At 37.3% G+C, this 15,297-nt stretch overlaps 1 protein-coding gene across 1 annotated transcript in view; it reads left to right on the top strand.

Moving 5' to 3' along the window:
- Positions 1–15,297, top strand: part of doc2a (double C2-like domains, alpha) — a 79,118-nt gene that overhangs the window by 44,520 nt on the left and 19,301 nt on the right. Inside the window, exons 6-7 of the mRNA XM_042504543.2 lie at positions 2,282–2,408; positions 3,195–3,254. Of these exons, the coding sequence (XP_042360477.1) occupies positions 2,282–2,408; positions 3,195–3,254 (187 nt within the window). The remainder of the gene's footprint in view (positions 1–2,281; positions 2,409–3,194; positions 3,255–15,297) is intronic.

Raw genomic sequence — 15,297 nt, 5'->3', positions numbered from 1 at the left:
TTGAAACTTTTTGCAAATTCTAACTAAAAACTAAAAGTTTCAACTTCCTCAAGACAGAATAAAATTTGTTAACTTTCCCAAAACCACTCTCCAGGGCTAAAACTGGTCCTCACTGAAATAGAGGTACACACACACATTTTGGGCTCTTGGGGGCTACACCACAAAATGCCTTTTTCTTGTTTGAAAGCTGAAGGAGCTGAAAAAGTGTAACCTCAGAGGAGTGTTGTCAGGAAGGTCTGAGGAAGCAGTGAAGCAGATCACAGGGCGACTCTCTCTTATACTACAGAATATTCCTCTAATTATCTTTGACAAACGTGTTTAGAGGGGGAATATAATTGCTGCCAGGAAGTGTGATGTTCTTGTACTGCACAGAGGTCGTGCTGAGAGGTGTTTTTCTTTTCTCTACTCAAACAGAATAGGCCTGCTGGATTCACAAATATATTTACAATTGTGATAAACAAACACTTGTGAAACTTTATGCTGATAGGCCCTAGGAGACAATGGGCTCACACAGTGTGTCAGACTAATAACCCACAAGTAGTAAAACATTTTGGCTAACCTGTTCAGAACTCAATTATTTTACAAACACATGAAAAATGTTGTAATGTCACGAAAAATTTCATTGTATCAATGAATAAGTTATGTGTTAAAACACATTACATATACTGCCTTTTTTATATATCGTTTTTGCCATTGTGACTCTAAATATTCTCAGTTTCTGAAGTATCTGCTGAAATTTTATGTGGAATATCTCCTGAGATTAATATTCTGTAATCAATAAAATGCATTAAAAGCTGAGTTTATAATTAGAAAATAAAATCTGAACAGTATTTCCCTGTTTAAAACTGCATTTCCTCTTTTCATTTTTTGGTAACATTCAGATCCACCATTCATTCCAAAGGATGGATACTTTTTTAACAAATCCTGTGTAAAAGCTGTTTTTTGTAATGATTTCACTGAGGTGATTTTGTAATGATTCAACTTGTCCTTAAAAATTTTGGGCAGCCTGGATGCTAAATATTAAAAGATTGTGCCTGGGGGTGGCGGAATAAAACAGGGTGAATTTTGGGTTTGGTTAGAATGATTGAAAAGTTCACAATGGTAAGACAAAGTGGGGGAGCCCCCCAGGTCCTACAGACCCAGGTCATCAGATGGATGTGGTCAATAAATAAAACATAAAAATGATAAAATAGGATGAGAATATGTTAAAAATGGTTGCAGATGGGATATTTTTCTAATAAATCGAACTAAACAGGTAAAAGTAAGACAAATAAATGGTGAGCTTAGAGACTAATGTGGAGATAGTAGCTCAGCAGGCTGCTGACCTTTGAACGGCATCAAATCTCATTTAGATTCAGTTCATTCATAATAAATGAGCATTTTGGATGGACACCAGAGGTCACTCATACACACACACACACACACACACACACACACACACACACACACACACACACACACACACACACACACACACACGTTCACACACAAACGCACACACACACACACACACACACACACACACACATTTTCAATATGAGTGTATATTTTCTGTGATGTCATTTATGTAACACACATCCAGGACATTTTCACCCGCCTGGCTGGCACATGCTCATCTCATGCTGCTAATCTCGGCATGTTTCCCTGTCGGTGTTTCCGCTTTGTTTACCTCCTCATTTAATATGCTGTTTGTGTTTGCTTTAATCCACAGCTCCTCGCTGTGCTGTCACTGTCTTAATATGTCACTTCTGTCATTGGTTCTGAATGAAGCTGCCTCCTCTTTCATCTCACCACACAAATGTCTTCACTCCTCTCTGCTGTTAAGTTCATTTTCCTGCTGTTCAACCTCTTCTGTTTCCTGTTTCCTCACTTGTTTCCTATACAAGTTTCCTCTCTCCTCTTCTGTTTCCTCTCTCCTGTTCTGTTGCCTCTCTCATTTCCTCTGATTGTTTCCTCTCCTTTCTCCTTTTTCTTCTCCTCTCTCCTATTTTCTCTCTCCTCTCCTCATATGTTTCCTGTTTCCTCCTTTCTTATCATTTCCTCCTTTATCTCCTAGTTTCCTCTCTTTTCTCATTATTTCTTAAACCTGTTTCTTCTCTCCTCTACTCGTCTGTTCTCCTTGTTTCCTCTCCTCTCACTTTACTTCTTCTCTCCTGTTTCCTGTCTCCTCTCCTCTCCTCTGTTTCTTCTCTTTATTGTTTTCTTTCTCTGCCTTCTTCAGTGATTTCCCCCTCGGTTTTTTCATCTCTCCACTCCTTGCTTCCTGTCTTCTTGTCTCCAGGTTGACTGTGTGTGACGAGGACAAGCTGACTCATAATGAGTTGATCGGAGAGTCGCGGGTGCCTCTGAAACGTGTGAAACCCGACCAGACGAAACATTTCCACACCTGCCTGGAGCACCCGCCGCCAGTAAAACACACATACACACACACACACACACACACACACACACACACACACACAGTCTATCTGTGCTACTCTATCTATACATGTGAGGACTCTCATTAAATAGGACCTTTTATGATTTTCATCATTTTCTGACATAAACACACATAAACATTTATGTAAATACATAATCTATAATATTTATAGTGTTATGCATAGTTTTTTTTATTAATTTCTTGCTAACTTTCCTTTTATGTTATACAATGCCTTGTATCCATGTTTTTATTTTTATTATTTGTTTTTTATTAAACCAATTTGTTTAGGTTGCTATACTGGTATATTCAGGCAGACAGTATGTTTTTTCAACATTAAATCATGTGACAATGTTTTATAGAAACCAAAATACAAGTATGAACCTGACAATGAGCAGAAAAGGTCTCTTTTAAACATAATGCAGTGTTGTTCAGTGTTGTTGTTACACTTTCTCAAACAATGGTAAAAGGAAATGTGTGCAGGAATTGCTGTAAAACAACGTAGTTTGTTTTGCAAATGATTAAAGAGACACTCTAAGTACTTGTGCTGCTCACTTGGGAAAAATTAATCCAGCAGCTCCATTGGCCCACCAGACAGGAAGGATGCTTGGAGATGAAAGATAAAAAAAATTGTTTCAAACTCTAATTTATTTCAGTTCAGCGCTTTCCAAACACAAATACAGTCATTGTCTGCATCCCAGAATGTCACAGTTTCCTGCAGCAGAAGCTCAGCACACAAACACTGAAGCATTGTCACTGTATCTGCTCTCTCTTTCAGCTCCCCTCTCCCACCGCCATGGGTGAAGCCCTTCGAGGAATATCCTGCTACTTAAGAGAGGTAAGAGCCTTTCTTGTGCCATAAGTGCAGGGCGCCGAGTTCACAGTCACATTCAGCACAGATCAGTGTGATGTGGAGAAACAAGACGAAGGGTCATGAGGTCAACAGCATCAACAGGTTTCTGTCTCATGAGAGTGACGTGATCACATGATCTCCTACTCTTTGGTGGTGATATAGCGTCTTCAAAGATTTGTGGGTGTGAAAAGTTGCTGGATTGACTTTTGAATTTCTTAGCAGTGATGCATTTGTTTTTATTGAAACACTGCAGACACATGCTGCCTCACTTCTCCTGGCTGAATTTAACCCTTTGAAACCTGGAGCGACATCACTATTCTTTTGCTGTGTTAAGGCACCTTTTACAAGTATTTAAACCTTTGAACTCTAATCTAATTGCTTTGATTTTCTATCTAAAACATAGGGGAAAAGGCAATGAGCAACCTGACAAGAAATGTCCCGCAAATTGCAAGATATTAGTAGATTAAAAAGATTTTTAATATCTATTAATAATGATATCTATTTAAAATATATGTGAAATTATTTTACTGAAATATAATCATTTTTAAATGCTTATTTCAGGTAATTTTCTTATTTGTTTGCTTTTACTTTCCCATTGTTTCGTGTTGTTGTTGATGTTGCTAATTTTCAGGTAAATATTATTATTATTATTATTATTATTATATTATTTAAATGTATTATTATTATTTTAATTTTTACTTAAAATATCAGGCATATAAAACTAAATGTTATAGAGCTGAAAACTGATGCTACAGTGAGAGGTTTATTTGTATAATCTAATTATCGTCTACTGAATCTTATTAGTTTCTCATCGTCATTAACATCCCTGTACTTCTAACAGTGTGTTACACTGGTTGAGGAATTGAATTTAACAAGATCAAATTGAATGCTGGTAGATCTTTTTTCACAGTGCATTTTTAACTTGATTTTTTGTCAGGAGAGGCTCATGTGTAACCACTAGGCAACTAGACTTGCTGAAGTTTCTTGAAGACTTTTCACATCTCAGTGTCTTCTTCAGAGTGTCTTCTTCAGTTTGAAATGACTGGTCGGGAGTCGCAGGCTTTAAACCCTGTGTGTGTGTGAACCCTTACAGAGTTGTTGAGGTCACATGTAAGTCTTTGACCAACCAGGCCATCCCGTGTGTTGTTAGGGTTAGGTGGGTCCAGGTGTGAATGGGTGTTAAGGTGTCTGTGGACTCAGGACTGCATTGTACGTGGGTGGTAAATGTTGTCATAGGCCACCTCCTCTGTTTAACGAAGGTTGTTCCAGTTTGACGCAAATGGCTCCTTTCACACCTGTTTCTAACCGTCTGGCCAAGACGTGTACGCTGCTGTCCTTGAAGGAGTGTCCCATCTCCTTCAGACGTTAACTAACAGCTGAATCTTGACCTGAGGAGCTGGCTCTCCTGTAGTGTGCCATGCGCTTTTATAGTACTCAGGAGAACACCACATCCCTGTTAATGGTAAATGGACTATACTTGTAATGCGCTTTTCTAGTCTTTTGACCAATCAAAGCACTTTCACACAACATGTCACATCTACCCATTCACACATATTCACACACTGGTGGCCAAGGCTACCATTGATGGTGCCACCTACTTCGCAGGATCAGAATTTTGGGGTCCAAGGGTACCTCGACCTGTTGCCTGGAGGAGCTGAGGAACAAAACGCTGAGGTTCCTATTAGGGAACGACCTGCTCTACCTCTGAGCATCAGCCACCCCTGTGTACTTCAAACCAAGCAACCAGCCGTTCTCATTTCCAGCTCTTCAAATAGCTCCACTCCCAATTCTTTAGGCATGAGAGGTGTATAAAGTTCAGTACAACCAGGAATGCAGAGACTTATACAAAACAACCACTAGACAAGTCTGCACTCATTGTTACATCTTGCACTGTGCCTCTCGTCCATGAGTAGATGCATTCTTCCTTCTGTGTGGTGATACAGTTGGCGGGTTTATTTTGGTAAAAGAAAATTGTTCCTACATGAAACTGCTCACAACAAGCTCTGTGGATTCTCTTGAGTAACTGGATCATGATTTCTGGAAAGAGACACTGTTGTTTAGTTTTTCAAATGTATTTTTTTTTTTTTTAATTTTGAGCACCACAAGCCAAGTGCCACCTAGTTCCATTATATTAGAGAGAAGGCAGACATCTCTATAGCCGATATCTCCAACACTCTGCAACTCACACCAAAACTATCAATCAGCCTACTGATGAATAGCACTACAGGTAAGAGAAAAAAAATATGTGTTCTTATTTTGGGGTGAACTGTCCCTTTAACTTAATAAGTTACATCTAATTAGTAATTCTACTAGTTACATCTTTTTAATAATTATCATAGTTTCATCTTGTTGTTAACATCTTACTAATTTTAGTGACACCTCATTATAGATGTTTGTTATTCTAACCTGTGTGTGATGAGCAAAGGTCTGTCAGATTACAAACAGAATAAAATGTGAAATCAAATAGTTGCACTCCTAATGAAGACTGCTGTTGAAGAAAATAAATCCCGTCTGCATGAGCCTTATGGATTAATGACTAAAGACAGTGTGTTGTCTTGGTCTATTGAGCAGAAACTGAATGTGACTTTCACTGTGAGATGGAGTCAGAAAGGATTATCTCTGATGCTAATTAACAGCTGACCAGGAGGCCGAAGGAACTGATATTCTAATTGGGCTCTGTTTGTTTTTCTGTGCATATTCAGCTTTATCTAAGTCTGAATATTTACTGTTCACTTGCTTTTTTTCTAAATCATTTGAATTGGAGTTAGGCTGCTTACTTTAATTAGAATCAGTCAGAGGGAATATACTCTGCATGTTCAAGAGAAACCTCTTTAGGTTGAAGTAATGTTTGACATTAAATGTCTCTGGATCCTGTCAAGTTTAAAGCCATAAGAGAGAGTTAAGTGGCACTCAGGGTTCCGCAGCATCGTGGATTACGGTGAGAGGAGGCTTCACACGAGGAGCCGCTTTAAGCTTCCACTCGAGTGGTCTTTTGCAATGTCATTATTCAGAAGGGAAACACTTTATTTGTGGAGTCAAAATCAGAGCGTGTGCCCTGCATTTAAAAATTCAGAATCAGTTTTTCACACACAATTTTGATTCAGCTGCCACAAATACATGACTGTGTGGGAAAAACTGTATTCCGAACACAACACACTCTCAATACAAACGAGAGTGGGATGTTTTTTTTTTTTCTTTTTCAAAATGTTCTAACACTCCTCAAACAAGGCAGCACATGCATCAGGCAGGTACAAAATTGTGTAGCTTTAGTGTGTTGATAAATTGCAAACTGAACCTAAAATAGGGATTTGTGTTTACAGTTTTGCAAAGAAAAAAGTGTAATATTAATCAAACTAAACATAAAACAGACAATGTGCATTCAGTGAGGGCACATTCTGGATATGCATTGGCTACAAGTGGTTTCAGAGATAATGCTTCAAGAATTATTCTTACAGTTTTTCACTTACGCTTCACTGGGATCCACTTAACCTTCATTTTCTCCTTCCTTGCACAGCTGAGTTACTCTTATAAATGTTTTAACACTTTTTTCATTGGTTTCCACACATTTTCACACCTTTTTCACAAAACAGTCAACACGGATCTAATAGAAAGACCCAGAACTCTATTGGATTAACTGTGTTTAACTAAATGAAAACAACTACTGACAGCTGATGGAAAGAAACTTGCCTAATGACAAATCTCTAACGCACCTGTGTGAAACTCGTTTGCAAAACTGTTAAGTCTTTATTCACTTGAAAAATATTTGACGCGAAAAATTAGAATTAATGTAACACAATTAAGAAGAAAATGCTTTTTTATTTTTAATAAAAAAATTAAAATTAAATTTTTGCCACATACTATAACTATCTAAGGTATCAACACATGGCACAGTCATATGGTACAAATTACAGTAGAGTAGTAAATTACAGTTTGTTCATATTGCTAGCTGTTTGTTTCTTTTTAAATTTCATTTTGTTGTCCAAGTTGTGTTGTTTGATGGAAATATTTGCTTTTCTGCATGTTTTTAATGTCTTGTGGGTGTTTGAGCTTTTTATGCACACCAAATGTGTCACTTTGCCTAGCGACTTTCAGTTTAGGCGTCTGTGTAAACTGTTTTTAAAATGTGACTTCTGAATGGCCAAATGTGTTCGAGCAACTGAGAACAACTGTTAATATTCAGAACAAACTGTAACACTTTGGACGAGCAGACTTCTGCTGTGCTAAGAAGGTGATGAAGATCAAATAAGTCCCAGTTTCAGTAGAGTGAAAAAAAAACCCCTGTGAATGTCACATTCTGCCCACATTGTTTGGATCCAATTCTTTAAATTTAATCCTTAAGTTAAACATCTCATTGAGATCCCATGAGAGAGCATGTGTACAAGAATGAACATGTACATTTTAAACATTCACAGACAGACAATGATTTGACACATTCAAATACTCACAGCTTGCTTGAGGAGTTTTCATCATTTAGTTTTCTGTCATCTCCACAGATTTATCAGAGTTGTTGAGGAACATTTTAAGACAATGCATTTAGGGAATGTGGAGTGACATGCTGTCCCTTAGTGACTAAATCTGACTGAGAAAGGGCGCATAGTGCATCATAATTTGACATGTAGGGCGACTGTCCAAATGTCAGAATTTGATGAGTTGAAAGTGAGAATATGTTGGAAAACATAAGTTTCACTGTGGACAGATGAGCTTTCAGATGAGTTCTTAGTGTAAAAAGAAGCTTTAAGATGAGTTTTCATATGACTTTTAAGTGTTAACGAATGAGCTCTTTGATGAGTTTTCAGATGATTTTTTTGTGTGTGCAGATGAGTTTTCAGATGAATTTTAATATTGATGAATTAGTTCTCAGATTTGCTTTTTCAGATGAAGTTTTAGTGTGAATATATGGGTTTTCAGATGAATTTTTTAGTGTGAACAGGTGAGTTTTCAGATGAGTTTTATCAGACTGATTTCAGTATGAACAGATGAGTTTTTTAAGATGAGTTTTTAGTGTGAACAGATGACATTTCAGATGAATTTTTAGTGTTGATGAATGAGCTCTCAGATTATTTTTTTCAGATTAAGTTTTAGTGTGAATAGATGTATTTCCAGACAAGTTTTTAGTGTATCAGATGATATCTCAAATAAGATTTCAGAGTGAACAAATCGGTTTTCAGATTAGTTTTCAGTGTGAGCAGATTAGTTTTTGGTGAGAAATTGTGTAAAGTATCTGCTGTTTGAGTTTGTAACACCAACAAACTGTCATGACTAGGTTAAGTAGTTGCCCAACCCCCTTCATTATGATAGAGTAGCAGACCATCAGGGACCGACTGGGATGTATGGTTTGATTATGTCCTGAATGTTGGTTGGGCATGGCACATTTGTAGCACAATAAGCAAATATGGTCAGGTTTAGAAAAAAATATCATGTATGCTTGTTACTGGTTAGATATCACATATATAGTATGTTTTAAATTAAATAAGGTTACGTTAAAAGTCAATTGCTTTCACTTTCACACGAGACATGAAAATGTGTCTCCTGTGTTTGTTTGACCCATTCATCCCAACCTCTTCCTCACATGGATTTTGGCGCTCTTTCTCGTAATTGCTCTTCAAGTCTTAAGTTTCTGTGGATGGGTTTATATTGGAGTTTGTTGAAAGCCTGGTGCTTTCATACAAACACTAAAGGATGCCTTGTGTGTCAGTATCAGCTGAAGGGTGTGACAAAGTGTCAGTATGTGATGACCTGTGAATGAGACCAGGCTGGGTGTGAAGGAGCCGGGTAGTGTGGGAGAACTTTGGTGGCTTGAAGACCAGCCCACATTAAAAATCACAGTCAGTAAACACCTCTACACTGCCTGATTTCGTCAGTTGACAGACACCAGACAAATGTCCAGCACTTTGGCCAGAGTGTTTTATTCATTTTGCTTAAAGGATTGAAACTGGATGATTTGTCCCTGCTGTCATTTCCTTCTGCACCATGATCCGGCAGACATTCATCACAATTTCACATGCCTCACAGCTTAATGTGCAGTCTGACACAAATTGAAACCAAGATTTTATTAACCCATCTCACACAGTGTGACAAGATCCCTGTTATTGGACAGGTTTCAACTACAGACCTTCTAATGTGAGACAACACCGCAGAGCATCCTCAGCAGCTGTATTACAACCAGGAAAGGTCATTAATTATATTTTTCCCAGGTGATGAGATTCTGCCCCTGCAGACTCCATGACGGTAAAATAATTTAGTGAGGGACCGTGGTAATCCAGGGACACATGTCACCTGGCCTCAGCTGCACTTACTGGCAGTTACTCTGACATTAATACAGATGCACACATATAAAGTCTGAATTTTAAGGAGAAAGGACACAAATGCCTATGTTTTGGGGAATAACAAAAATTATGCAACAAGTAATGAATTATTGATGGCAAGGAGTAATAAGTAAAGTAATGATAAGATTCAAAAAAGAGTAATTAGGTATAAATTACATTTTAGAGTAATAGCCCAACTAGCCTGTTGTCATTCTGAAGTCTGAATTCTGCCACTTTTATAGTGATTTTGATATAAGATCCTGACGCCAAAAGCCACCTTTTGAGAATGTATGATCTGCCCCCGGATGATGTCAGCTGAGAAACAGCACTGTACAGAACTCATGGTGTTGTGATATGGCACCTTTCGCAGCAGCGCAAAACGCAGACAGATGGCGTCAGTTGAGAACCCAACCGGACACAACCTGTCGCGTCCGCATGATATGTCACTGGACAGCATCGGGTTGAAACGCTGCGAGTAGCTACGTAATATAATGAGCACAAAGGTTCCTATAGGGTGGGCTTAAGGGGTGGTGGATTTGTTTGATACCAAAAGGTTGATGTTTGCTTCCAATCTGAATGTAAGTGGGTTTCTATTAACCCTCAAATTGTGCACATTGAAATTACGAATATTAAATAGCACTAATGGGAACATGTCAGTTTAGAAAAAATACACTCAAATGAGGTGGTATTTCAGGCAATTTGAAAAAGCCTTATTTTGTAAAACTGCTATGGAAACACTTTTCTCACATTATAGGTCACATGATGCCATGGCTATGTGCTTGTCAGTAGGAGCTGGCTGTTATTGCATCACATAACTCTTCAAAAGTTGAGCGGATCATCCGCAAGTTTTGAATCCACAATTCATCTGTGCAATTGTGGACTATCACCTCCCAGAAATTCCTCATATGTGGCCACTCCCATATGGGGGCTTGCCTTTTCATTATCGCTCTCATAACACGCCTACGTTGCCTTTGATTGGAAATGATGATGGCTAGTGCGGTGGATGCAAGAGAAATAAACCTGCTAATGTTTTGAACATCCACCACCATGCTTTTTGGAATGTTATCTCAAGAGTATAAGTCATATAACATCCCTTAGTGGACACGCAGTCATCTCACAATTATGTTCTATTGACATTTCGTAAAAGCTTTGCGCAAATCTGTAATGGAAACCCACCTTGTGATGTGTTTTCTCCACACTTTACCATGTGCCCTTTTACCTAAATCTGATAACATGCCTTTGTTGCCTAATCCTAATAATCCTTGTCCTAATAATGGGCTTTTGCTGACATCTTGGCATTGCTTGCTATGTGATTTTGTTGATTTTGTAGCATAGTCCCAACTTGTGCTTTTGTTGACATTTCAGCAATGGTAGAGGTATCCTGCAATGTCAACAGGAGACACAGAGAGATACCTAGCCTGTAAAATGTAGACGCTGAGGTTCACTGACAAAGCGGCAACATGTGAAGACTTGAGATGAGAACATGTTGGCCCAACACTGCTCCAGAGTCAGCTAACATCAGGAGGTTATTTGTTACCGTGACATATGGTAATTATTTAGATCTGAGACCAGTTCTTGACCTACTGAAGGGGCTTTAGGATTTTGAGCTGTTCTGAAAATGGGCGCTCTAAGGTTTTTGCCAGGAAGGGCAGATTAGAGATAGGTTGGAGAGATCTTCAAATCTATCTCTCATCATCAGTTTTAAGTGCAGAGGGAACAATACCAGCTGACAGGCAGGAGATAGAGAGAGAAAGGAGGCAGAGAATCACAGAGGGTGTGAACAGAGATGAAATGACAGATGATGATTCGCCCAAAGGAGTTTAAACCGACAGAGGAATCAAGATGGTCTCCAGGGAACAGAAAATGACACTTTTTTTTCTGCCCTGAATAGTTTGAGGAAAAGTAACCGGCTGGAACAGAAACTCCTCTCACAGTTCAAGTCCATGAATATGAAGTCATGTCACGTAGCTGAGGCTCATTCGAACTTTTACAACTTTACTTTAAGGCTTGAGGAGATCTAAACGCTTCCACAGATACAAGTACTGTCTTTCAGGCTGAGGTACCGAGAGGTGAGAGGAACATAATTTACATGGCAGTGAGAAACCAGCAAAATGTGTTGTTTTTCTGTCTTTGTCAACAGATAGATAGACCTCTGGGGGAATTAATTATCGCATATAAAAGCAACAGTGTACAAAACAACCAGCGATTACAAAATGTGAAAACATACGTTAAAAAGCCATTGTATGCATAGCAGTGTGGAAATTGCCACAAGGTGTGCAAAACTGATGTAATTATAAGTTTTACGATATGAAAAAATGCTCAAAAATGTCGTTTTTAGTCCAGTTAGCAGGTGAACAGGTGTAACACTTGTGTTACTTAAGTTAAAACAAGCAAACATTACAATGGCTTTTAAGAGTCACTGTAAGGAAAATGAACTTAAAAGCAAACTACAAACCTACCTTTTTAGAATGGATTTTTAAAAATTTAAATATATATATTTCTCTCTCTCTCTCTCTCTCTCTCTCTCTCTATATATATATATATATATATATATATATATATATATGGTATGTTGTTTTATTATTTTTTAGCATTTTTATCTATTATTATTTGGGCTGTTATCCTTTCATTTACATTTTATCTATCATTTAGAGTATTTATTTATTATGCGTATTACATTTATTTATTATTAATCTTTTTATCTATAGCTTTTATCCTGATTCTGGTGTTTTCTTATTTATGATAGCATTTCCTCGGTTCCTGGTTTTAATAAGTACTCTTATTTTAGTGCTTTAATCAATTACGAAGTCTTGCTTTTTTATGTGCTTGTGTACTTGTGAGTGTGTGTGTGTGTGTGGGTGTGTTTGTGTGTGTGTGTGTAGTGGGGGGGGCGTTTTTGTATGAAGCATTTAGTTTTGCTTGTATGAAAACTGCTATACAAATAAAGTCTGACTGATAGATTGATTGAACATGTTGATTTTGAGGAAACCAAAAACTCCTAACATCATGAGGTCAAAGAAGTAAGATAAGAATTTTATTTTCTTATGTCTGTGCACAGTATAACAAACTGTGTCTCCTGGTGCAGACAGAAAGAACGGGTGATGCAACATTCAGTGGGAGCGAAGCAACATTTAAACAACACATCAGGTGCTGAGATATAAAAACGGCTTCAACATGTTGTGGAATAACATGTGGTGCAATAGAAGAGAAATAAAGATATAAGTAATGTGAAGTGAAGATGTGAGGTAGCAACAGGACAAGCAGTTTGTGGATCCCTCCGGATATTTATGTTGTAACGTAAAAATAGTGAGAGGCCTATCAGTGTGAGACGCGAAGCAGGTGGACCTTAATGTAGACAGCAGACAACAGAAACCCAAACAAATCACTCTCTTTCATGCCAGGGAAACAGGAACTGAACATCACTCAAACAAATCAAGGACCCAACAAAGACTGATGTGAAAACCAGGACTTAAATACAAACTAGATTTAAGTGCAGGTGAAGAAAAAGGGCGGAGAAGCGCAGGTGAGGAGAATAAGGTGATAAGGCAGAAGAACAGGCAGTGAGCTTACTGGCTGAGAGAAACTGAGGAGCAGGAAGGACTAATGAGGCTGATGTAAGACAGGTGTGCGACTGGTAAAAGAGGGAAAGGCAGCTCAGGAACACAGGAGGGGATGAACACAATAAACTGAAATCCAAAAAAAAACAACCAATCATCTCACTAATAACCTGACCAAGTAAACACAAAGAGTTTAGACTGAGTAAGCAATAAGCAACTTAGATGAGTCTTCAACACTTAAGCCCGGATGTCAGTCCAACATCAGTCCTAATTTTAAATATCAAATATTCAATTTCTATAATTTTAACCCTTTAAATGCAAGGTGTATGTCATGATGCCACTATGTTTTTAGATGAAAAAACACAAAAAATGAATTATTATTATTATTATTATTATTATTATTATTATTATTATTATATTATATTATTATATTATTATATTATTATATTATTATATTATATTATTATATTATATTATTATATTATATTATTATATTACAATATTATATTATTTATTATTATTAATAGTCTACATGCGAAGTAGATTTTTTTTATTATCACAGCCTGATATATGTCAATGATTAGCAGCAGCATTGACTGTGACAGTGCACCCAGTGGAAATGGCATATATTTTTTCCAATGGTAAAAATGACATTACCATTTGGAAAATAGCAAAAATTATTCCAAGGCAAAAGCCCAGAATGACACCCAGAAATAATAAAATGCATGTTTTATGCTTTGATGTCTGTAGGGTCAAAAATTCCAAGTTTGAATGGGTTTCAGTCGTGCACTTTTTTGCACTTAACAATATGAACGTTCGTGGTTTGTTTACAGTGTATTTTAGACTTATTGTAGAAGCTGAGCTGGAAATTCCAGGATTTAACAAAAACACACAATCTTGCAAAATGTATGCCATATGCATGATGATCAAAAAATGAAGAATGATAAATGCGGAACATGCGGCAAACAGTTACAGACGCTACAGACCTAAACCCCATTTAGCATTTTTGACTATGCTATCACTATTAGCTCTGTTACCACTGTTAACAGTGTCAGCTAGTGCTGCTAACATTAGGGTTTTTAGGCTCAAAGTGAAGATGCTTACTCACCATGGCGACCTGAGGACCAGAGGATTGGCCTAATGTAGGATGGCGTTACCAGCTGTAATAGCAGAATGAGCAGCACTTCTAGCTAGATCATGTTAAAATAACTTTAAAATAAAAGGCAAGACATTTACATCTCAAAACATTTAAATTTCACCATTTCTAAACTGTTACTGCCTTAAATGTAGCTGCTTTAAATGTGCTTCATAGAGCCAGATTACAAGAAAAGGCCTCTTGTATTTCACATCTTTTTTTTCTGTGAAATTAAAGGGTTAGTTACTGGTTAATGGGTGCTTGCCTATCCAGTAATTAACTGAAACTGACATCCCCATTGTGTGGGGTTTCATTATTGTTGACCACAGGGGACAGCAGAGTGTTGAGGGGTCTGACAGTGAGGGGGAGGAAGCTGTTCCTGTGTCTGGAAGATCTTGCCTGGATCATCTAATATCTTTTTCCAGACGTTGGCAGAGTGGAGAGCCCATGGGATGGGCCTGACCTCGGATACCCTGTTTGTGCAGTGTAGAGGTAAAGCAGTATTAGTAGATAGTATAACAATCCAAAAACTGAAAACACAGTGGTGCATCCGGATTATGTTTTTCTTCTTTCAATCATATTAATTAAATTTCTTTTTAGATTATCTTGCCTCTTTAAAGGCACCCAACCCATAGATTGTGAACCAAAGGATAAACACTTTAAAACCTGAGCGAAGTGATTTTATTTCTTTCAAAAACATTCATAAAAAAGGCAATGACCAATTTGACAAGAAATGTACCACAAATGACCAGAAAAGGTAAAAGTAAAAGGTGACAAAGAACATGACCTAAAAATAACTAAATAAAATTACCAAAAAGCTAGGGAAAATGTCCCCAAAACTATACCCATATTCATTTTAACTATTTATTTTAAATTATGTTACAGAAAAAAAAAAATACAATTATTTTTTAATATTCTTCTCTTTGTTTCTTATCATTTCCTTGTTTGTTTTGGCTTTTTTAAAAAAACAATTTTTGGTAACTTTATTGTAATTTTTCTTTTCTAATTTCTTGATATTTTTTTTGGGATTT

This window comes from Plectropomus leopardus, chromosome 18, assembly GCF_026936395.1.
Source record: "Plectropomus leopardus strain MGB_pleo_1.0 chromosome 18, ASM2693639v1, whole genome shotgun sequence".
Taxonomy (NCBI): Eukaryota; Metazoa; Chordata; class Actinopteri; order Perciformes; family Serranidae; genus Plectropomus; species Plectropomus leopardus.
This window is presented reverse-complemented; position numbering and strand designations above follow the sequence as displayed.